We start from the raw sequence: 23,754 nt of genomic DNA on the forward strand, positions 1-23,754 counted from the left end.
AACACACCCATAAGATCATCACTCTTTCTCCCCTCTTTTAAGGAAGCTCTTTGTGTTCAAAGGACAGTGTTATTATACACATTGAACACTAGAGCTCTAGCTTACAGTGACAAAAAGATTTGCAATTAGACATAGTAGGCAGAAGTGGCATACAGGTATATTTTCCCTGTATAGTAATTAGCTACATATGTTTCCAGTACTTTGGTATAAACGCATAATATAGTATAAACGCATTTATATATTCTGGGGAGTTAACAAAGCTTTCTGCTTCATTATAATGCCACAGGAAACGGTCAGGAGTGCTGTGTGCATTTTTTTTGCATTTTCTGTGCCATTCCTGTTTTGGAATGAAATAGTAACATTTGTAGGGTTTGCACCTATTTAGGATATAGAAATATATTTATATGTAGAAAACTGTAACAGGTTTCAACCAGGTGTGACTGACAGCTCACATCGTGCTCTCTGCACATGCAATGATTACGCTACATGAGCAGAGCCTGCAGAGATAACTCACCACCTACTCCCTCCCTCTCTGAGCTGAGCGAGGGGGGGGGGGGGGTTAAGAGTTGAGAACATGCAGCTCAAGGTCTTCTCTGTGCTGTGTCTGTCATAGACACAGCAAGACAGAGTACTGATCACTCCCAATTAACAAAAGGGGCTTGCATTCCTCTTGTTAATTGGGAGCAGCATTTGCTCCAATATGCTTGCATCGCTGTTTTTTAATTCCCCCGTTGTCTTTTAATATACTAAACAAGGTTGGGATTAGTAAAGCAAAAAAAAAATGTTTTTAGCAGAGAGTTGTCACTTTGGGCCCAAAGGTTGTATGCCTACAGGCTCAGTGGTGGAAATCTGATCCTTCTGACAATGCTTCTCCTCTCATTATTAGGATTCTGTACAGGGTATTAGGTGAAGCTAATATCAAAAGAGATTCAGGTACTTTTGTTGACTTTATGTATACATACAATTTTTTTAGAGATATTTTAAAATAATAAACAAATGAATACAATGTTAGCATTTATATTTGACTAGAATTCAGCCTAAATAAGAGTACCTGCAAAAAAATATTCCATGAAGTAAAGAGGTAAATATTAGGGATGAGCTGATGGTTTGGTTTGAACCTAAGCTTTTCAGATGTTTGGACGAACGCTAAAACTTTAGCCCTTTCAGTGGGAGCCATGCATCATATACAGAAGCCATATGTCTACCACATCTGTATATGGCAGCTTCTCGCTTTACTAAGGAAGCCACTGATGCTTGCACCAATGGCATTCCTAAGAACCATTGACATTATTGAGAATATCAAATCATTTTAAACAAACAAAGGGGTGGGGATAGCAGTGACATTACTAGCCATATTTGGGCAATCACACTGACCAAATATGGCCATGGCCTTATTTGATCAATCATGTACCTATTATTCTTGTCCCTTCCCTTATTTAGCTGATGACGGCTTTGGGAGCTGTAATTGAACTAGTGGTACCATTGGGATCAATTGCATGCAGATGAGTGGTGTGCATTTTGATTGATGATGAATTTACAATGAGGGCCATTTTTTTTGGAGATTTCATTTTTTTTTTAAATAAGGATTTGTTAATAATTTAAGAGTCTCTTTCTAGGTTACAACTTTTTTTATTTAATAAGTAGGGGTACTATGTACGCCATAGTCATTTACATGGAGGGGGTCAGTAGCTGGGGGTACCCTTATTAGGGCTCCCAGATTCTGATAAGCACCCTGTACACAGACCCCCAAAACCACCAGGTATGAGTTGTGAGGAAGAGGCCCTTTTCTTTATCAACTAAGGGACAAGGTCCTTTGCCAAGTGGTTCTCCCTCTGGAAAATCACCCTTCCATGTTAAGGGCATATGGGCTGGTATGTACATTGGTGTGTGGGGGGGGCTCTATGCAGTATTTGTTTTTCTTGCAGGCTGTTATCAACTGTTTTTGGCTGGGGTGTTTTTGGGCTGTAAAAAAAAAGAGGAGTTTTTCAGCTGTAAATACACTCTAACTTAAAAAAAAAATGCATAAAAATGTAGAAAAACTCAGATGAATGCTCAAAAACATTGCTCATCAGCTTTTGTTAAAGTTTTTGATCCTATTGAGAAAAAAAAGAAAAGCACTTAGAAACGGTAAAAAATGCTGAAAAACACAAAAAAAAAAGCCAAAAAACACTATTGCAAAAAAACGCTGAAAAACTTTGAAAAACTCACTGCAAAGCTACTGGCCTATTTTTTTTTTAAAATGTTAACGTCCAGTGTGCATGAGACCTTACAAAGAAAAAACAGGATACAGTTTAAATTGCTGGCAATTAACATTCCCCTTGGAGAGGTCTGTTTTTTTTAATAATATACAGTAATAACATTAACATCTCTTTACAGCACTACAAATAGTACCATATGTGTAACAGGAACTAACCAACCAATACTTGCTAAATACCACAATAATAACTGAGACCTCCCTTAACTTGGGCCTATCATGCTTATTTGCCATGAGCTTGATTTCTTTTCATTTAGTACCTTCCACATTTTCCTAAAAAAAAAAAAACAAGAAACAGAAGATGTCCCATAACATAAAATCATTTATTTATTGTAAAAACAGGCCATAAAAATGATTGCACTTACACCGGTGTCCTACCTAAAACTGGGAATCCAAAGTATATTCATATATATCAAAGACAGACTCCACCAGCATTACCTACTGAGTGCGAAAGAGTACTCCGCTATATGGGATGACGTCACGGTTGCCAATGACAGCTGTCAATGTAATTTGCCAGCAATTTTAAAACATTTTTCTCTTTGTATATGCCACAGCTTCTGTATGCAACAGCTTCTGTAGCAGTTTCTATACATCACAGAACTACACCCCTCCATAGGCATGAATATAACATCCCCAGGAATGTTATAAAAAAGAATTGGAGAATTTTCAGGTTTCATTTTTGGCATATAAAAAAGAAATCTCTGCTCCTGGCTCAAAGAATTTCTTTAAAGATTTGTTTGGCATTGGTACATATGTTTCATTGCTCCATGCTATTTTTTGACACCCATTGCCTAGCAGTCCAAAAAATTGTCATTTTTAAATTGACAGATGTGGCTTTCATTGATTTCAATGGGTTTTTGGTTTGGCACCCGAACTTCTTTGAAGTTTGGTGAACCCTGCTCGAATCTGAGCCAGGGCAGTTTGGCGCACCACTAGCAAATATTACTTGATATTTAGGGAGTATATGATTTTTATAATTAATTTTCATCAAACATAAATTGATTTTATAGTTAATGAAACGTTTTTTTATTACCAGGGACAATCCGTCAGAAAGGTTAGGAAACTTGAAAAATGGAGTGAAAGACATCCAAAAGCACAAGTAAGTAATTGGGAAATGGCACACAAGAAAACATTGTTAAATAGAAAATGTTTAATAAAAATGGAAAGGGAACAATGTAGAGAATGTCTAGCCAAAGCAGTTTTGAACATATACTGTAATTATGATGTAAAACCAGCAAAGAATTGTGTGTTCCCAAGACCCCAAATGAATAACTAATGAGGCCTAAATTAATCATATTCCAGATTTTAAGCCTTAGTGTTCTGAGTAGATACCATTCTGTCCCCGATTGACCCCCCTGTCCCCTTCCTGATGGGTAGAACTATTCAGGGAATAAAAATAGGGGGGGGGGAAATAGAAAATATGGGCAATTATGGCCAAACCGACAAGTTGCACAATGAACAGTTAATGTAATTCCATCATACACTAATGTTGGTCAAGGAGATATTGCATCATGCCAAGTGTATTTTCTGTCTGCAATATACTGATGTTCATATGAACTGGTTTCTGTGGGCAAATGACAATTGCTACACTTTTCCTTCTTTACAATCCACTGCAGGTTACAAAATGAATGCAAACATAGCCAAAACCATTTTGTCTCTGTTGGAGCTTTTACAAATTAAACCCTTACTCTAATTTAAAGTAAGAAACCTGTACTGAGAGAAAAATGTCTTCTACTAGTTGCCTAGCTGCAACACTTTGACAATTGATAAATGTTTGTTTCTGACCAGTATCTCAAACAATCTAACCTGGATATTAGTTCCATGTCAGTGACTCAAAAACTAGCTTGTGAACACGGATTGCGGATCCTTCCCCCCAGCCTTCGCCGTTCTCATCTGAACAGCACTGGGGGTGAGAGCGAGAGCTGCTTAAGTTAACCAGCAGGTGATTGATTGCCAGGACCGCCTAGCAACCAATCACCAGCTTGTTAATATAAATAATTAACTATAAAAGTGTCAATTTGCTTTCCCCTCAAAATAACTCAACACACAGCCATTAATGTCTAAACCACTGGCAACAAAAGTGAGTAAACCCCTAAGTGAAAATGTAAAAATTTGTTCCAATTAGCCATTTTCCCTCCCCAATGTCATGTGACTCATTAGTGTTACAAGTAGACATGTGCAGAGTAAAATATTTCGTTTCGGAATTTCGTTTTCGTCCGATTTGTCTTAATTTATTTAGTTACTCCCGAAATTCGTTTTTATTTATTTCGTTTAAAAATTGCATTCGTCCGAAAATCCACATGAATTACGGTCGAATCTGTCTTGGAAGGCTTATGGTGTCTGTCGAATGTATAAAGAAGATTCGACGGAGCTAACTATATAGCATACTTTAGAACCCTATTAAAGTCTATGGGACTCCAACGTTCAAAATCTAAAGTGCTAATTTTAAAGGCTAATTTGCAAGTTACTGTCCTAAAAAGTGTTTGGGGACCCGGGTCCTGCCCCAGGGGACATGTATCAATGCAAAAAAAAGTTTTAAAAACGGCCATTTTTTCGGGAGCAGTTATTTTAATAATGATTAAAGTGAAACAATAAAAGTGTAATATTCCTTTAAATTTCGTAGGGGGGGGGGGGTTGTCTATAGTGTGCCTGTGAAGGGGCGCATGTTTCCCGTGCTTAGAACTGTCCCAGCACAAAGTGTCATTTATGCAGGAAAAAAAGTCCTTTAAAATCACTCGCAGCTATTATGAATCATCTCTCCAGCGATGTCTCATGTCATCCAGCGCAGCGAATCCTCCGTCCTTCTTCTGTCTCCGTGGAGGAGACACTGCAAGGATTCCGGCGGCTGACGTTTCTTATATACAGAGGGCGGGGCCACCCGTCACCTGACCCCGCCCCCTCTGACGCAAGGGGAAACCCGGGGTTCCCCGTGACGTATGGGTGACCCCGCCCCCCTCTGATGTAACGGAAACCTGCCTGTGTTACATCAGAGGGGTGCGGGTCACCCCTACGTCACAGGGAACCCCGGGTTTCCCCTTGCGTCAGAGGGGGGCGGGGTCAGGTGACGGGTGGCCCCGCCCTCCGTATATAAGAAACGTCAGCCGCCGGAATCCTTGCAGTGTCTCCTCCACGGAGACAGAATAAGGACGGAGGATTCGCTGCGCTGGATGACATGAGACATCGCTGGAGAGATGACCGTCCGTTGCTGGATAGCAAGAGTGGATTACCGCCGCTGGAATCTTTTTTTTATTTTTTTATTTTTAATAAAGGAATTTTTCAAAAGTGTGTTTGTTTTATTTAACCATTTTTTACACTTTCTTTGTGAAATGGTAGGGGTACTTTTGTACCCCCTTACCATTTCAAACAGGGGGGGGGGCGGGATCTGGGGGTCCCCTTGGTAAAGGGGGCTTCCAGATTCTGATAAGCCCCCCGCCCGCAGACCTCCACAACCACCGGCCAGGGTTGTGGGGATGAGGCCCTTGTCCTCATCAACATGGGGACAAGGTGCTTTGAGGGGTCACGGACCCCCAAAGCATCCTCCCAATGTTGAGGGCATGTGGCCTGGTACGGTTCAGGAGGGAGGGGGGGCCGCTCTCTCGTCCCCCCCTCTTTTCCTGCGGCCTGCCAGGTTGATGCTCGGATAAAGGGTCTGGTATGGATTTTTAGGGGGAACCCCACGTCAATTTTTTTTTAAATTTGACGCGGGGTTCCCCTTAATATCCATACCAGACCTGAAGGGTCTGGTTATGGATATTTAGGGGGAACCCCACGTCAATTTTTTTCTTAAATTTGAGGCAGGGTTCCCCTTAATATCCATACCAGACCTGAAGGGCCTGGTAATTGAATTTGGGGGACCCCCACGCTTTTTTTATTTATTTATTTTTTTATCAATGACTTTCAATGAGTGTTCTCTGTATTACGGAGCCGACAATTCATAATAGCTGCGAGTGATTTTAAAGGACTTTTTTTCCTGCATAAATGACACTTTGTGCAGGGACAGTTCTAAGCACGGGAAACATGCGTCCCTTCACAGGCACACTATAGACAACCCCCCCTACGAAATTTAAAGGAATATTACACTTTTATTGTTTCACTTTAATCATTATTAAAATCACTGCTCCCGAAAAAACGGCAGTTTTTAAAACTTTTTTTTGCATTGATACATGTCCCCTGGGGCAGGACCCGGGTCCCCAAACACTTTTTAGGACAGTAACTTGCAGAATCTTTTCTCTCTGTCAAATCTTTTTTCTCTGTCGAATATTTTCTCTATATAATCGTGGACTAATAGAGGTAAGGTTAGGCACATTCGACCACAGGTTCTATAGACAGATTGTTGTCAGAGTCATGTCGAATCTCCTATTCTATATCGAACTGTTGTAACAATGAAAACGAAAATAAAGCATTTATTTATGTCGGATCTTTTGTTTTTCGGATTTTGTGCTTTCGTTATCGTTTGTCAAAACGAAAACGAAAATAGCTGAAATTCGGACGAAAATGCATTCGGACGAAAACGAATGCACATGTCTAGTTCCAAGGCCTCAGGTATGAATGGGGAGCAGGTGTGTTAAATCTGGTGTTATCGCTCTCACTGTCTTATACTGGTCATTGGACGTTCAACATGGCACTTCATGGCAAAGAAAAAAAGAATTGTTGCTCTACATAAACATGGCCTTGGCTATAAGTAAATTGCCAAGACCCTGAAACTGAGCTTCAGCACAGTGGCCAAGACCATACAGTGTTTTAACAGGACAGGTTCCACTCAGAACAGGCCTCACCATGGTCAACCAAAGAAGTTGAGTGCATGTGCTCAGCGTCATATATCCAGAGGTTGTCTTTAGGAAATAGACATATGAGTGTTGCCAGCATTGCCGCAGAGGTTGAAGGGATGGGGGGTCAGCCTGTCAGTGGTCAGACCATACGCTGCACACTGTATCAATTTGATCTGCATGGCTGTCGTCCCAGAAAGATGATGCACAAGAAAGCCTGCAAACAGTTGCTGAAGACAAGCAGACTAAGGACATGGATTACTGGAACCATGTCCTGTTGGCTGATGAGAGCAAGATAAACTTATTTGGTTCAGATGGTGTCAAATATGTTTGGTGGTAACCAGGTGAGGAGTACAAAGACAGATGTGTCTTGCCTACAGTCAAGCATGGTGGTAGGAGTGCCATGGTCTGGGGCTGCATGAGTGCTGCCATCACTGGGGAGCTACAGTTCATTGAAGAAACCATTAATGCCAACATGTACTGTGACATACTGAAGCAGAGCATGATCCCTTCTCTTCAGACTGGGCCCTAGGGCACTATTCCAACATAACGACCCCAAACACACCTCCAAGACGACCAATGCCTTGCTAAAGAAGCTGAAGGTAAAGGTGATGGACTGGCCAAGCATGTCTCCAGACCTAAACTCTATTGAGCATCTGTGGGGCATCCTCAAACGGAAGGTGGAGGAGCGCAAGGTCTCACATCCACCAGTTCTGTGATGTCATCATGGAGAAGTGGAAGAGGACTCCAGTGGCAACCTGTTAATCTCTGGTGAACTCCATGCCCTAGAGGGTTAAGGCAGTGCTGGAAAACAATGGTGGCCACACAAAATATTGACACTTTTGGCTCAATTTGGACATTTTCACTTAGGGGTGCACTCACTTTTGTTGCCAGCAGTTAAGACATTGTGTTGAGTTATTTTGAAGGGACAACAAATTTACAGTGTTATACAAGCTGTACACTCACTACTTTATATTCTAGCAAAGTGTAATTTCATCAGCGTTGTCACATGAAAAGATATAATAAAATATTTACAAAAATGTGAGGGGTGTACTTACTTTTGTGAGATACTGTATATACATAATATTGCCAAAAGTATTGGGACACCTGCCTTTACACGCACATGAACTTTAAGGTTGTCCACAAGGTTGAGTGTGTCTATGGGCATGTTTGACCATTCTTCCAGAAGCGCATTTGTGAGGTCAGGCACTAATGTTGGACGAGAAGGCCTGGCTCTCTGTCTCTACGCTAATTCATCTCAAAGCCTTTCTATCAGGTTGAGATCAGGACTCTGTGCAGGCCAGTCAAGTTATTCTGCCCCAAACTCACTCATCCATGTCTTTATGGACTTTGCTTTGTGCACTGGTGTGCAGTCATGTTGGAACAGGAAGGGGCCATCACCAAACTGCCCCCACAAAGTTGGGGAAAATGACATTTTCCAAAATGTCTTGGTATGCGGACACCTTAAAAGTTATCTTGACTGGAACTAATGGGCCAAGCCCAACCCCTGAAAAACAACCACACACCATAATCCCCCCTCCACCAAATGATCGCCCTTTTTCGTCCAACATCATTGCCAGACCTCACAAATTCGGTTTGCACCAGAACCTGCGAACAGACCTAAACTTTGTGTGAACTTTAGAACTCTATAAAAGTCTATGGGACTCGACATTAAAAATTTAAAGTGCTAATTTTAAAGGCTAATACGCAAGTTATTGTCCTAAAAAGTGTTTGGGGACCTGGGTCCTGCCCCAGGGGACAGGTATCATTGCAAAAAAAGTTTTAAAAACAGCCGTTTTTTTTGGGAGCACTGATTTTAAATTTGAAGCGGGGTTCCCCTTAACATCCATACCATACCTGAAGGGCCTGGTAATTGAATTTGAGGGAACCCCACGCTTTTTTTTTTTTTATCAATGACTTCTCTGTATTATGGGGAGCCGACAATTCATTATAGCAGCGAGTGATTTTAAATGACTTTTTTTCCTGCAGAAATGACACTTTGTGCAGGCAAGGTTCTAAGCACAGGAAACATTCGCCCCTTACTATACACATCCCCCCCCCCCCCCCCCGGTACGAAATTGAAAGGAATATTACACTTTTATTGTTTCACTTTAAGCATTATTAAAATCACTGCTCCCGAAAAAATTCAATTTTTAAAACTTTTTTTGCATTGATCCATGTCCCCTGGGGCAGGACCCAGGTCCCCAAACACTTTTTAGGACAGTAATTTGCATATTAGCACTTTAGTCTCCTCCCATAGACTTGTACAGGGTGTTCCACGGCTTTTCGAATTTCGCCGCGGACACCCCAAATTGTTCACTGTTCACCAAACAGGCAATGTTCAAGTCGAACATGAGTTTGAGTCGAACGCGAAGCTCATCCCTACTGTGGACTATGATTGGGATGCCATTAAAGTTCATGTGCGTGTAAAGGCTGGAGTCACAATACTTTAATACTTTTGGCAATATAGTGTGTTTAAACCTATAGATTAAATATCAATATGCAAAACTAGTAGCGCTAGTACAATAAATCACAAAAATAAATGTGATAAATAAACAAACACCCAGTGACAAGTGAAAAAATGCAAAATATCAAAACAGTCCTAAATTCATAGCATGATCCAACAAACCATCTTCACAAATTCTTGAATCTTCCACCACACCACGCCCTTGTGACGCCTCTCCCTCTGAAGAGCACACTCACCGATTTGTAATGCCTCCCACTCTTGTGTTCGGCTTCAACGCAATTAAACCCACACCTGGGGTTAAAAAACGACCATCCATTTGATCCACATATTAACTTAAAGAGGAAGTAAACCCTGATGGGTTTACTTCCTCTTTGATTCCCTGCAAAGGTAAAGCATAATGGACTACTATGCATGCGCTGTAGACAGCGGTGGCTGTCTTCAGGTAAATATCTCCTAAACCGTATAGGTTTAGGAGATATTTCTTGGACCTACAGGTAAGCCTTAATCTAGGCTTACCTGTAGGTCAAAGTGGTTTGTAAGGGTTTACAACCACTTTAAGGTGACTCCATATGTGAAAAAAATAAAGTAGAGCTATGCCCCCGACATGTTTCATCATTAAGACTTCCTCATGGGATTGGCCAATCTAAAGGTTTAATTTCAGTTTACACATTCTTATATATTTTAAGTAGCAGCTTCACTTGTATTATTAGTTACATTTTTTTCACTTGGTGCAGTGGGGGTAGAACATATAGAGGGCGGAGTCACAGTTGCATTTATATATTTTTTACCCACGGTACAATATAGTGTGTGTGTATATGTATATATATATATATATATATATATATATATATATATATATATATATATATATATATATATATATACGCACACACACATTTTCTGTAGCAAGGCCAAGGGCTTAACACATCCAAAAAAGCAAACAATGTTATTTTAATAACTTTGTGCCAAGAAATACAGCTCTCTAGTCTGCAATATGTTGTAGAAGTTTGTCAGATAGGAATGTTTACCCAAGTCAAAATACATGCACTGTTGAAAATGATTAAATCTCTGGGCTAGTCTGATCCTACTAGGAAACACACATAATTATGTTAAACATTCAAACTCGCTTTCCTTTTACATACAGTATATATTTTGTGTCAATTATATAAAATCTTTAAGACATAATTTTAGAAAATACAGAAGATTATATGCTATTCAGACATTACATAAAAACATTCTGGATTCATACATACTAGAATAGCATACTAGTGATGTAATTTCATGAATTTACGTCGAGCAAAGGTTAGATGATATTTTTCTTATACGTTTCTCAGAATATATTACAAGGCCAATAAATGTAAATTACAAGTTGCTTTCAATAAGAGGACTATGATAACATATTGGCTATCAGACTGAAGACAGATGAAGCTAAAATCTGTATCCTGGGTTATCACTCTATCTAGTAACCCCGTTGGAGAAAGCTGGTACTTTCCGCACAGAAGGTTTTGATGCACTGGCAATTCCCACAAGTCCAAGTTACCTCATCATAAAGACAACATACAATTAAAGGCTAAATGAAACATAAAATATCCCAATTGTGTTATTCGTAATTTTGCAAATAGAACAGTGAATAGAGCTATATTAGATATTGAGGAATTACAGAAAGGCTTCAGCAGTAAGCTCCTTGCACTGATCTTCTGTCACAACATTTGCAGCAATAATGAAAAAGCATTGAAAATATTTGTGTATACTCATGATCTTGAATTTAGATTTTGGCCATCAAAGACTGCTCAGACCCAGTCTAATAATGTGGGTATTTAAACCTCTATATATTTTGTATTATTTTTATACTGCAACTTTTTGAGTGATCTGTATCTGAACAGATTATTCAGAGTTTTTATTTGCAAGTATTGCCAACTAGGTGTGCAATGCAGTTTGTAAATTTTTCTCTTGATTTGATTCTGTGACATCTAAAATGCTAGCCATTTTGAATATGATCAAGATTACTTTTTTTTTGTCTTTCTAGATGGTTTGAAGGCTTTAATTGGGAAGGTTTAAGGAAAGGTACATTGACACCTCCTATTATACCAAGTGTAAGTTATTTTTCTCATTCTTACTTTCTGCTGCTTCTAAATACATATCTGTGGGTGTACACGGAGAACTGTTTTCCAATTCTGTTCTTACAACACTCTTTTTTCCCCAGAAATCTACTCAAATGAAAAGTGGACCTTGCACTAAAAGGTTACATAAGGCCCTCACTCCCAAAACAATGTCATTAAAGCTGTAAGCAAAAAGAAATGTTGGAAAATGAACTAACCTTCCATTCTTCTACTCACAGCACTTATGCAAGGTCAATGTCATGATTCTTCCGGTAAGATCCGGTAAATAATGAGGATTCCAAATCTCATGAAAAGACACTCCTGCAAAATGTACAGGACTTGGTATTCTCAGGATTATCTTGGCAAAAGTATCATGATGTTACCCTGTCCAGTGTTGAAGCAGGGTGGAAATTCAGTATATTTTCAACTTTTCCCCTCAAGTTTTTTATTTTTACAGCTACCATGCAGCCTTTTGACACGGGGTGGGGAGCTGATGCCATTTTAGTTCAAAGTCCTTTTTAAAAATTAGGACAGCTTGATCAGTGATATAGGGTAAACATAGTGTAGTTCAGTAAACAAACAATAGTTTATATTATAAACTATATAATAGTTGTGTGGCCTATGAAATTTGGGCTTCTGGTGTATAATAAGGTATCAGACATGTGGAATGCAAAGTATTCAGCACATGTTGCTTTCTAGCCATGTCCTGCCTTATTTGGTTGCAGTCTGTTCCTAGAGCTCCACCTACTGACTAGTTAGAAGACTACAACAGGATGACTTTCAAGCCCAGTATCAGAAATGCTTGGTAAAAGAAGGAATGTGTACCAGGGCATCCTTCTGACTAAGATTTTAAGGCCTTACACATCAACAAATTGCCATCTAGGTTGGTTGATCAACTGACACTACCTCCAGCTACAAAACCCAATGTGCCCTGTTTTCTGTTTTGACTGACCTTATAGATCTCTGTATACATTGGTCCCTCTGATTACAAAACTTTTATAGTAATGCAATCCATCTTGACCTGGTTATGCGGATCTTTAGCAAAACCCCTTCTTTGGCAATATAGACCTCATTAAAATGAAGACTTTGTATGGTATTTCTCTATGTATATATCAGAAAATAATTGGTTGCCTTCAGTATTTTTGTGCAAAGCTCTTCATTGTCTCTTATCATTTTATTACAGGTTTCATCCCCCACAGACACAAGCAATTTTGACAGTTTTCCAGAAGATAATGATGATCCTCCCCCTGATGACAATTCAGGATGGGACATAGACTTTTGATGCATTTTTCTTTCCTGCTTCTGCCTTGCTGAAGACAGCTTTCCTGAAATATGGCTGCCAAGAGAACAAAAGATGGAACTGGGGAAGAATAGTGCTCGGGGTCACCATGATGCCTTGATTGATGCTGCTATAGTTACTACAGTGGCATTAGGACTTATTGCTTAGTTCACAATAACCCTCATATAACATATTTTATGTTTTGCCCCCCCCCTTAATATAGCAGTTGACATGGTGGTCCTGAAGCAAAAGCCTCTTCACTAAAAGTATATGCTTTCTATTATTGCAAAATTCACAATTTACCCTTGATCAGTATAATGTATTAAAACTGTACATATTTTGTAGCTAGTTCTATCCATTGAAAGGGATAATTTATTTCGGTACAGTTGACTATATATGGTGAGAACAACTCAATCTTTAGAATACGGCCATACCATATTGGCCTTCTGACTGCAATCCTAGTGTGAAGCCCACAATCTACTCGCTTGTTGGGGTAGATATGACTTGCTAGCCAGCAGTAAAAACAGCAGCCATAGAGTCCAATATGGTTATGCCTATTATAAAGTATGTAAACTAATAACTTACTGCAGGTCAGAGTAAGTGTGGAAAATATTTATTAGTTTTATCCCAGATGTGTCCTGCTGAAAATGAATATCTTTTTCCTCCTTACATTCAAAACAACGTGACAATTTAACAAAGTGTGCCTGTTGACTGAGCTTAATAGAGGCAGCCATTTTTTGTGATGACATATTTACTTTTTTTTATAAAGGTTTGTTTCATGAAAGCCTTTGATTCCAAGTAAAAATATGGACTATATTCCTGTGACTATTACTGAAGCTCATAAAGTAGCTGTTGTGGAACATAAAGGCAAAATAGGCATATTGCAGGACCTGCTTCTGTTAAAAGATCTATGCCGCCAGTACTAGGCAAGTTAATGAGTTTGCTGATGTTGAGGTATGCATATTTGTAGTGTGTATCGAGTATGAAAATGCTTCAGGCATGCATGAAACAAAGGCAATGTTTTTTTTGTAAGTGCCTTTAGCAAGCATTTCCTGTAGTAGACCCTTATATTAAGAGACTCTGCAAAATTTTTCAACAATCCGAATAGACTTTCAGTACTGGCTCAGCTTCCTCTGTTGAGTGCTGACAACAGGAACTCTTTTTATTATATATGGTACACGTATCCCTGTATATTGATAAAAAGGACTTTGTTATAGCCCATTCATTGTGAGGACCACAATCATTTGGTCATTCTATGTTCATGTCAAACCAATTCTTGAAGCTGTTTTTTGTTTCATTTTGTTTTATTTTTTATTTTATTTTTTGTTTGTGTTCATGACAAGACTGAATGTTAACCTCTATCTTTTGTTAGATTTTTAACAATTCTAATAATAAAAAGCACAACTGATGCATATGCTGTTGAAAATGATCATAATAGTTATCAATTCATTCATCCATCTTCATCTATAACTCTGAATGTAGCTAGTAAGAGCTATACAATATTCTCTATGAAGAGGTCTAATATAATGTCATTATATAAGGAAAAAAATATAAGATACCTATATATGTAGCACTCTTCCTCTTGGGGTGGTGTGGAATGGCCCCCTAATTAGTGTGGCAGGCTAACATTTCCCTCTCAGGGTCTGGTCCTTGGTGTATGGTGAGGTGAAAAAAATCAGTTTATTATTTTTACCTCAAACTCAATTTTAGGAGAGAGGGTTTAGGAGTGCAGGATACCCAAAAGGGCACAAAAATAGGACAGGTATTCTGAAAGAAGTAGTAACAAGCTCCTTTGAGAGTAGCCTCTTAGTAATTGCTGACCCTGGAAGAACCGCCAGACAGATCTATATGACCCTGCAAGAGCAGTCTTTTTTTAAATCTGCAGTGGATCTTTCTCTAAAAAATCTTTTGACTCTCTGATAGCAATGAAAGATATTTTGATTTATGAGCTATGGATCCTTTGTACAATATCTAGATGGTAGCTGGGTTTACCCAATTCCTCTCTGACACTCCCCAACAAAAATATTCCTTCCAAATCCAACTATCTTCAGATTTTCACTATAGCAGGTAGCTTTAAGTCCCTGAGCTTCTGACACACATGCCCCGGCTGAGGAAAGGCCAAAGCCAAGAGACACTATAAATACACATCTTCTCCAGGCAAAAGTCCAGGAGGCAGAGAACACTCTGGAAGAGTGCCCGAAATATGTATCATCCTACAAATCATACCACTGAACATGGACCTCAGAGATTATGAATATATATATATATATATATTCATAATTCAGTGATTGTCTTTCCCACACAGATTACTGGAACCTCCTTCGCAGTAACAGGTAGTAGCAAATAACAAACTAAGCTTAAGTACCTTAAAAGCCCAGAAAAAGGTGAACAATTGCTTGGCCTGGTTACAGCCCTTCAGCAAATCATACTAAATTTAATTTGGTACACAACATCATAGGGCAGGATCCCTACATATAGTTGTACTTTATTTTACAAGCTTTTAAAAGTGCAATCCTGAATGGTTAATATGTTACCAGTCCAAAACATATGATCTTTGTCAATGGGAGCTGTACCTTCCTTGTATGATGCTTCATTAACATCTATTCTGACATACCAAAAAAAATTTAAATTTAAAGGGTCACTATCATTAAATTATGGGTCCTTTATGCATTTATTTTAGAAGTAATAACCCATAAAGACTGAAAAATATAACATCTAATACTTATTGAAAGCTATAAACTCAGTGAACTTTCCTTTTCAACTATACACCTAGAAGAGGCTTTGCACAATGTCTAAGTAAAAATTTAAATCATGTAATTATAATATTGGCCACAAATATGGCAAATTTGAGGTAAATGCAACAATCTTTCAAATGGACAAATGACCAAGAGATGAATGCAACCAAATACCAGTAGTTTCTACCAGCGCTGTGAAATTATCTAAAGTGTTGGCAAGGTTTCTTTTAGCCATGTAGTTGTTTTTGCTATTTAAAGCTGGTTGAAATTGCCTTGAAATTGTTCTGCGTATGGCTAGCATTAGTCTATCCCAGAGACAGGTTGTGGAAACACTGAAGTGCATGCCTAACATAGCTACACAAATAGATATTAGCATTGGATGCAAAAGTTCTTAGACCAATTGTTTGTAATGCAATACTTTTGGCGACATAAAATCAGACAAGCTGCAGAATGGATACCCTGACAAGTGAAAACTCAGCTCAGCTCCGACTCTTCTTCCTAAAGTAGAACTTGAACAAGAACTTTTAAATTGTGTATAAAGTAAAAAAAGCAAGAAACTGTGGGAACATTTCTTCTTGTTTGCCCGCCCTTATGGCATATGCCATATATCCCTTTAGACAATTCACTTATGGCAGTAGACAGGGTCATTGGGATCTAAATGCAGATAAGCAGTTAATTACTAATTTTATCTAGGAGGCACCAATGAAGCACTAAAAACTAAAAATTCTTTTTTTGGGGGGAACGCGCTATGATCAGAGTTACATGTAATGGCATTTAACCTATTACCTACAAGCTGCTGCTTCTTGTAAAATCTTGCTGAGTCCTTGCCTTGACTCTATGAAAGTCAAGAGCAGTCACTGCTAGTGTAAATAGTCGCATGGCTCGTTCACCCCCTTCTGCTCTCTCCACCATTCAGCAAGTCTGTGTTACTCATCTCACACAACGTATTACGCTGTGTGAATGGGCATTGGAGATTCAGTTATTCAGCTCTTATTCCCTCATTGACAGAATGTGATGCAGTGTGGGAGAAAAGTAATGCAAGCTGTCTGAATGGTGAAGAGGGCAGAAGGAAGCTGGTAACTAGCAGAACGTTTCACACTAGTAGTGGATGCTGGTAACTTGCACAGATGGAAGTTAACCACTCAGGGCAATATCTGATGGCTATTATGGAGGCTCTGAAAGGAAAATTTTTACAAGAATCAGCAGCCTGCAGCTAATGAGATAAAAAATAAACATAAGCTATATATGAATTTACCCTTTATGACATTTTACAGTAAATATTAAAAAAGGGCCTAATTATCCTGGATTTTTTTCTATTTATTAAACCCTTTTCCCTTACACCTAGCATTTCCCCAGAATGGTCCTAATTTTTGCCTTTTCTTTATAACCATTAACATGTTTTGTCTCCTAATGGCTTCACAGGCACAATACTACAACAAGCCAATTCTTCTATTTCAGTCTATTATATCAGTTGAACATTAATTTCACCCGTTAAGAGATACCTTCATCCTTTAAGGTGCCTATAGGAAAAATAAGCATTGACTTCTGGCTAATTTGTCCTCTTTCTGCAGTGGGCTGGGTTAGATCCCCCAGGTGATAAATATGGACATTTGGGAGATAAGAAAGTGCATATTTATAGAAAAAAACCTTAGATATGATAAATAGCTTATTTCCTAGACTTAAAGTGTGAAGGATGGGAACTTAGCATCATCTGACAAAGATATAACATTGTGAATTTGAATATCTTCCAGACTAAAGGGCTTGGGCTGGAGGGAGCCATCAGCAAAGGTGAAATTGAACCCCATCACGTTCCTGATCTACCACATTAATTACAGGAGAAACAGATACAATTCTAGTCTCCATGATTAATTCAATTACAAAGTAGTAAATATTTCTATGCAGATTTTACAGATAAAAATATATTGAAATTTTATATTGAAGATGTCCTAAAAAGCAATAAGCAGTAACATTTTAGTCTCTCCATTTTCTACCGTTAATGAAATAGAAATTCTGAAACATGGTGAACAATTTGTAACACAGCAACTGTTAGAGAAAGAGTGAGCACTATCACTTGTCGGGAACACAGAGAGATCATATTTGATGAACACAGAGAAAGAATAACTGTCTGCTATTTGTGTTATTAAAAAAAATAGGTCAATTTGCTTTCTCTTGGAAACATTTTAGCAAACAGTAACTTGTACAAAATCTTTGTAACCAGGAACAATCTCTGGAAAATATAAAAAATGATCTATTCAGGAAAGTAAGGGAGTAAGGAAAGTTTATTTGAAGGCGATCTTAAAGAAAACCTTATAAAAATCATAACTATGCACTGTATTTAGATATCAGAGGTCTTCCAGTCTGACACAACTGATGGCAGAGATTCATTTATATGCAGAAACATGGAATCACATATTTGATTGCAGGTTAATCAATGTTAAAAAGATACAACATAATTGTAGATAATTAAAACAAACATATAATAAATAAGTATGCAGTTTTCAATGATAGTGCCCCTTTAACCAGTATAAAAGGCATTAAACACACCCAGAAGACAGACTATGAGCTTATATACACTATATTACCAAAAGTATTGGGATGCCAGCCTTTATACGCACTTGAACTTTATTGGCATCCCCGTCTTAGTCTGTAGGGTTCAATATTGAGTTGGCCCACCCTTTGCAGCTACAACGGCTTCAGCTCCTCTGGGAAGGCTGTCCGCAAAGTTTAGGAGTGTGTCTATGGGAATGTTTGACTATTGTTCCAGAAGCGCATTTGTGAGGTCAGGCACTGATGTGGTCTATCAGGTTGAGGTCAGGTTGAGGTCAGGACTCTGTGCAAGCCAGTCAAGTTCCTCCCCCCTAAACTCACTCATCCATGTCTTTGTGGACCTTGCTTTGTGAACTGGTGCACGGTTGTGTTAAAACAAGAAGGGGCCACCCCCAAACTGTTGCCACAACGTTGGGAGCATGAAATTGTCTTGGTAAGCTGACGCCTTAAGAGTTCCCTTCACTAAGAGGCCAAGCTCAACCCCTGAAATACAACCCCACACCATAATCCCCCCTCCACCAAAGATTTGGACCAGTGCACAAAGCAAGGTCCATAAAGACATGGATGAGCAAGTTTGCGGTGGAGGAACTTGACTGGCCTGCACAGAATCCTGACCCCAATAGTTTTCGGAGGAATTAGAGTGGAGACTGTGAACCAGGCCTTCTTGTCCAACATCAGTGCCTGACCTCACAAATGTGCTTCTGGAAAAATGGTCAAACATTCCCATAGATACACTCCTAAACCTTGTGGACAGCCAGGTGAAGCTGTTATAGCTGCAAAGGGTGGACCAACTGAATATTGAACCCTAAGGACTAAGACTGGGATGCCATTAAAGATCATGTGTGTGTAAAGGCAGGTGGCTCAATACTTTTGGTACAATATTGTATCTCAGTACAGTAGTGTAAGTCCTCAAAAAAATTGGTTGTTGTAAACCCTTTTGTCTTACTTTTACCTATAGGCAAGCCTAGAATAAGGGTACCTATAGGTAGTGGAAATATCTCCTAACAGCGTGCCGTTTAGGAGATATTTGGCTTGTAGTGTGCTGATATCATCGGCGCATGCTCTGTGAAGAAACAGACCACCGTGCCGTTTCAACCCCCAGCTCGTGCCGTAACTGACGGCTCCCGCTCGTGGGAGTGACGTCACGTGGGTCCAGCCAGTCACAGAGCCGGCTCCAGAAGGAAGAGGGGTGAAGATGGACTTAGCATGAACAGGGGACAGCGCGGGCTTCGTTTGCAGGTAAGTATGGGCTAGGATGCAATGCATACTAGCTCATTATGCTTTTAATTTGCAGGCCTTGCAGGGAGAAAAAGAGGAAGTAAAACCCATCGGGGCTTACTTCCTCCTTAATGGCCCCATGAAACATTAATTGTTTAAATTTTGTTGGGAATGAAAAATCTTCAACTATACAAAGAAGCTCTTTACATTTGGCTTTGATTAGCATATAAAAAAAAATCAACAATTCCTTTAACAGACCCCGGCCCATTCTATCAAGAAGAAGGGAATTTGATGCACTAATTTATGGGGGGGTTGTTGGTAAGAGAATGTAATACATGTTTTCCTAAATGACTCCAGTCACTGTCAGACAAGCTCTAGTTCCTTTATACAGGTGCTATGTATATATTTCATCTATAATGTTTATAACTCATTCTTCACCCATTGTATTTATGCAAAGTTTTGGTAACTACTTCCCAAGCATCTCACCAATCAGAACATTACATAAAAATGTATACCCTCAAAACAAGCATATATTGGAGGGTTTAATTGTATGTTCTGTAAAACGACTACATAAACTTATTTAATTTGTCTAAATGAAATATCACTATGTAACCCATCTGTTAATCTCATCTGACTAAAGAATTATATAAATTGTACAAATGTCAGTAAGGCTGACCTAAAAATGTAATGGAAAGACGATGGGTTGCCTGCAGCACCCAATCAGATTGCAGCTTTTATTTTCGTGCTGACACTGAGTAACAAATGGATGGATGGGCACTACTACTTTCTGCAGTCAACTATCTTTTTCTCCTTTTTTGTAAATAAGCCCCAATATGTAGCAATAATCCAAGGTGTAAAATACAAACAATTCTTGAACTTGTCTATATAAAATTCTAGTACAAAGAGACATGTACAGTGTGTAAAAAAAAAAAATCGAATTTACACAAACTACTGTACGTTAAGTAACTTGTATGGAGAATTAAACAGAACTTGTAGCATATACTGTATATATATTGTAACTACCTCCGTTTAAGGGGGTAGCTACTTTTTTTTTTTTATCAATGGGGCAAAGAGTGACTTTGAATGAGTGACAATGGAAAGCTGCCTCAGAATCTTGAAGACCACCCTTTCCTTGAAATCCTCCCACTGTAACGTTTCCAAAGACTGGAGCACCATTTTACTGTAGATTTTTTAACCTTTAAAACAAAACTGATTCAATGTGCTTTCTCCTGAGAGAGCAGCCTAAAGATTTAGGTTTAATGAACAGTTTCAGGACAAACCTTTTCATCTTAACCCCTTCATGTCATATAGGATTTGCTCTTCAGTTCCCTCTGGCGGCCAAGGGTTGAGCAAACGACATGCATTGATAGTACATCATAAAGAGAGACATATCTAACTGTAGATATTACAAATTTTAACCATCGTTCACATCATCAATTCTCATTCCTCACAATTATTTCTTTCTTTTTTAATGATGATACTGGGGATGCATTTTGTTGGGATTTTCATTTTATCCACAATCTGACTTTAAAGCAACTTGAATGTATATGTATTCCTTGAATGACTGAACAAACCAGGGGATGGGGGGGAGGGAGGGTGGGCCTGGGGAGACATATAAAAGAAAACGTAATGGTGGCATACATGCTGTTGGTGGCTGTTAATTACACTATATCAAAGATAGTAATATTTTTCTGATTTTGGTTCTTGATTAAGTTATGGTATAAGTCTTCAGCTTTACCTCTGTTAAGTGTCCTGAAGCATGTCTGAATTGGCGTGTCCAACAGTAGGACCACATGCAAATAGTATTTGTGTGACTGTAGGTATTTTTGTGTTAATATTTATTAGATATGAGTAGCAGTATTTTTTAAGTAGTAACTCATGGGATGATCTTATATTATTATTTTTTTTCTTATTTGTAATGTGCAGTGTTTAGCTAGGTGCAGGTGGAAATATTGTCAGTAGTAGTATACGATTGTTACCCGTATCACTTCATCTGTTCCATCGTCCTGAACCATGAAACCTGATGATTTTGGCATTGTTACAAGTGCCTTAAATTCACGGCATCTTCTAATAACCGTTTGGTGTTATGCTGCATGACTATGACAAACACACCTCAAACTGTTGTCCTTTCTTAGCTTGCAATGTTTTACAGTTCTTTCTGCTGACGGTTTTTAAGCCTTTATTATATATTTATGAAATACAAAAATGATGACTTTGTTCTATTGATTTCTGTTCAATGTACTGGAGCTGTGTATCTGTTAATGGGATGCAGCATCATTTCCGTGAAATGTATAAATGTATGTGCAGGTCAAATTAATATGAGATACTATCAGTCTATACACACACAAATATTACTGTGGTGATAAGGTGCACATAAAACTAAAGTGAGTAGAATACTTTGCTCTACCATTCAGTGTAGCAATGCAGATTTTAGACTCTAGTAAAGTGTTTCTGCAAGGATGGAGTAGTCCATGATCACATAATGAAAAGGGGATTATTCACTACACTGGTCTATCCTTCCACGAAATGTTGGCAAACTCCTGACAAAATGTGAATCTGATGAATTCTGACATGTAGTGGTTGCATTATCTTCCTGTGTTCTAGTAGGAAAATAAAAATGCAGACCAAAGTGTTGGTCATAAATGTACAAAGGGAGCAGCAGGTTGGACCACCCCTAATATGACAGACAGAGGCATTCAGTACCTTTGGAGGAGAGGAAATCTGTCGGCCTTAAAACACATATTTTTACCTTGATCATTGCCACTAAGGGTATTACAATCACCAGATTACGTAGCCCTGTATATTAAACAATTAAAAACTATTTATTACTAATCACTTTTGATTTAACAAGAAGCATCCTTTGACCAACTGTTATTCGAAGGCCAGGATAATAGTTGTGGCAGTATCTTTAGTGTGTATACAGTGTTTCCCCGAAAATAAGCCCAGGTCTTATATTAATTTTGGACACCGAAAACACACTAGGGCTTATTTTCGAGGTAGGGTTTGCCATGCAGGAATTCCCAGTATGAACATGCCAGTAAAAGGATCATATAATGCAAAAGGTGCTGCTGCAACACAACTGTGAAAACACCCTTACAGTATATCGGCGCTTGGCACTTCCATCGCCTGCCCCCAGCTGTCTTCTCTGCTCTGAACACTGCGGGTCGGGGGGGGGGGGAAAGCTCCCCTCCGACATGCCAGGAGATCAGAGAGACACACACACACACACTGCTGTAGCAGAGGATTATACCGTGTTTTACCAAAAAGCAAACAAGCACTTCAAACTAGGTCTTATTTTCAGGGTAGGGCTTATATTGCAGCCCTCCTGGAAAATAGTGCTAGGTCTTATTTTTTGGGAAACATGGTATTACTATTAAAAGATCTCTTCTATTGTGCCCTGTACTCAGGCTCAGCAACTCCAAATCTTAAGGCTAGGTTCACATGACAGAGGATTGTGTTCACACATCTCCGGAGCAGATTGCACAGAGGTCCTGTGTGTCTTCTGGTCCATTTCAGGTCTGAATTCAGGCAAAAATTTGGGCCGATTCATCCCTGAAATGAAGAACGGGACGCATCAGACCCCTGCTGTCAGCCGCATCCGTGTTTAGTGTGAAACCAGCCTTAGCCCTTGTACACACGGTCAGACATTCCAACGAAAAATGTCCGATCGGACCGTGTTGTCGGATAATCCGACTGTGTGTAGGCTCCATCGGACTATTTCTGACGGAATATCTGACCGACAAAGTTTTAGAGCTGGGCTATAAAATTTTCCGACAACATGATCCGATCAGACTTTGTCCGATCGTTTGTAGAGAATTCCAATCGGACAAAGTGCCACGCATGCTCAGATCAAATTCCTAGACCAAAGCTATTGGCTACTAGCCTGAACGTAGTCTCGTCGTAACAAAATAATGTCATCACGTTGCGAACGAATGGATTTTCGGCCAACTTTGTCCGACCATGCGTATGCAACACTACTTTCGACAAAATCCGTTGGATTTTGTTGTCAGAATGTCCGGCCATGTGCACAAGGGCTAAGAGTTAGTACACCACTAGATCTTCCTTGTGATTGGTCACAAACACCTTTTCTTTATAAAAACTTTTGTTTAGGGCTGGCTGTTGACTTAAAAAGAAAAGTAGGGTGCGAGTCTTGGGCAATGAAGTAAAAAAAGTAAAGATAACTTGTGTCAAAATGTTTGGCTATGGCTTTCTCTACCTTTCACCATGTCATTATATAGCCAGCAACTGTCCCTATACTGAATACCTCCTGTGGAATGAATATGGTACTTTTCGCAGGCAATCGATACAATGACAGCGAACGTATCCATTGCCTGCACGATTCTGCTTTCCAGGTAGGGGGTCGCACATGGCCATTGATGCCCTTATATG

At 39.1% G+C, this 23,754-nt stretch overlaps 1 protein-coding gene across 3 annotated transcripts in view; it reads left to right on the plus strand.

Moving 5' to 3' along the window:
- PRKG1 (protein kinase cGMP-dependent 1) overlaps positions 1-14,294 on the plus strand; it is a 1,414,086-nt gene extending 1,399,792 nt beyond the window's left edge. For all 3 annotated transcript variants that reach the window (XM_077454156.1, XM_077454155.1, XM_077454157.1), the window contains 3 exons: positions 3,291-3,353; positions 11,514-11,580; positions 12,770-14,294. In XM_077454156.1, the coding sequence (XP_077310282.1) occupies positions 3,291-3,353; positions 11,514-11,580; positions 12,770-12,868 (229 nt within the window). In that variant the 3' untranslated portion in view covers positions 12,869-14,294. The remainder of the gene's footprint in view (positions 1-3,290; positions 3,354-11,513; positions 11,581-12,769) is intronic.
- The last annotated feature ends 9,460 nt before the right edge of the window (positions 14,295-23,754 follow it).

The sequence above is a fragment of the Lithobates pipiens genome, unplaced genomic scaffold (assembly GCF_037356315.1).
Source record: "Lithobates pipiens isolate NorthernLeopardFrog02 unplaced genomic scaffold, aLitPip1_a1.2 Scaffold_25, whole genome shotgun sequence".
Classification (NCBI taxonomy): Eukaryota; Metazoa; Chordata; class Amphibia; order Anura; family Ranidae; genus Lithobates; species Lithobates pipiens.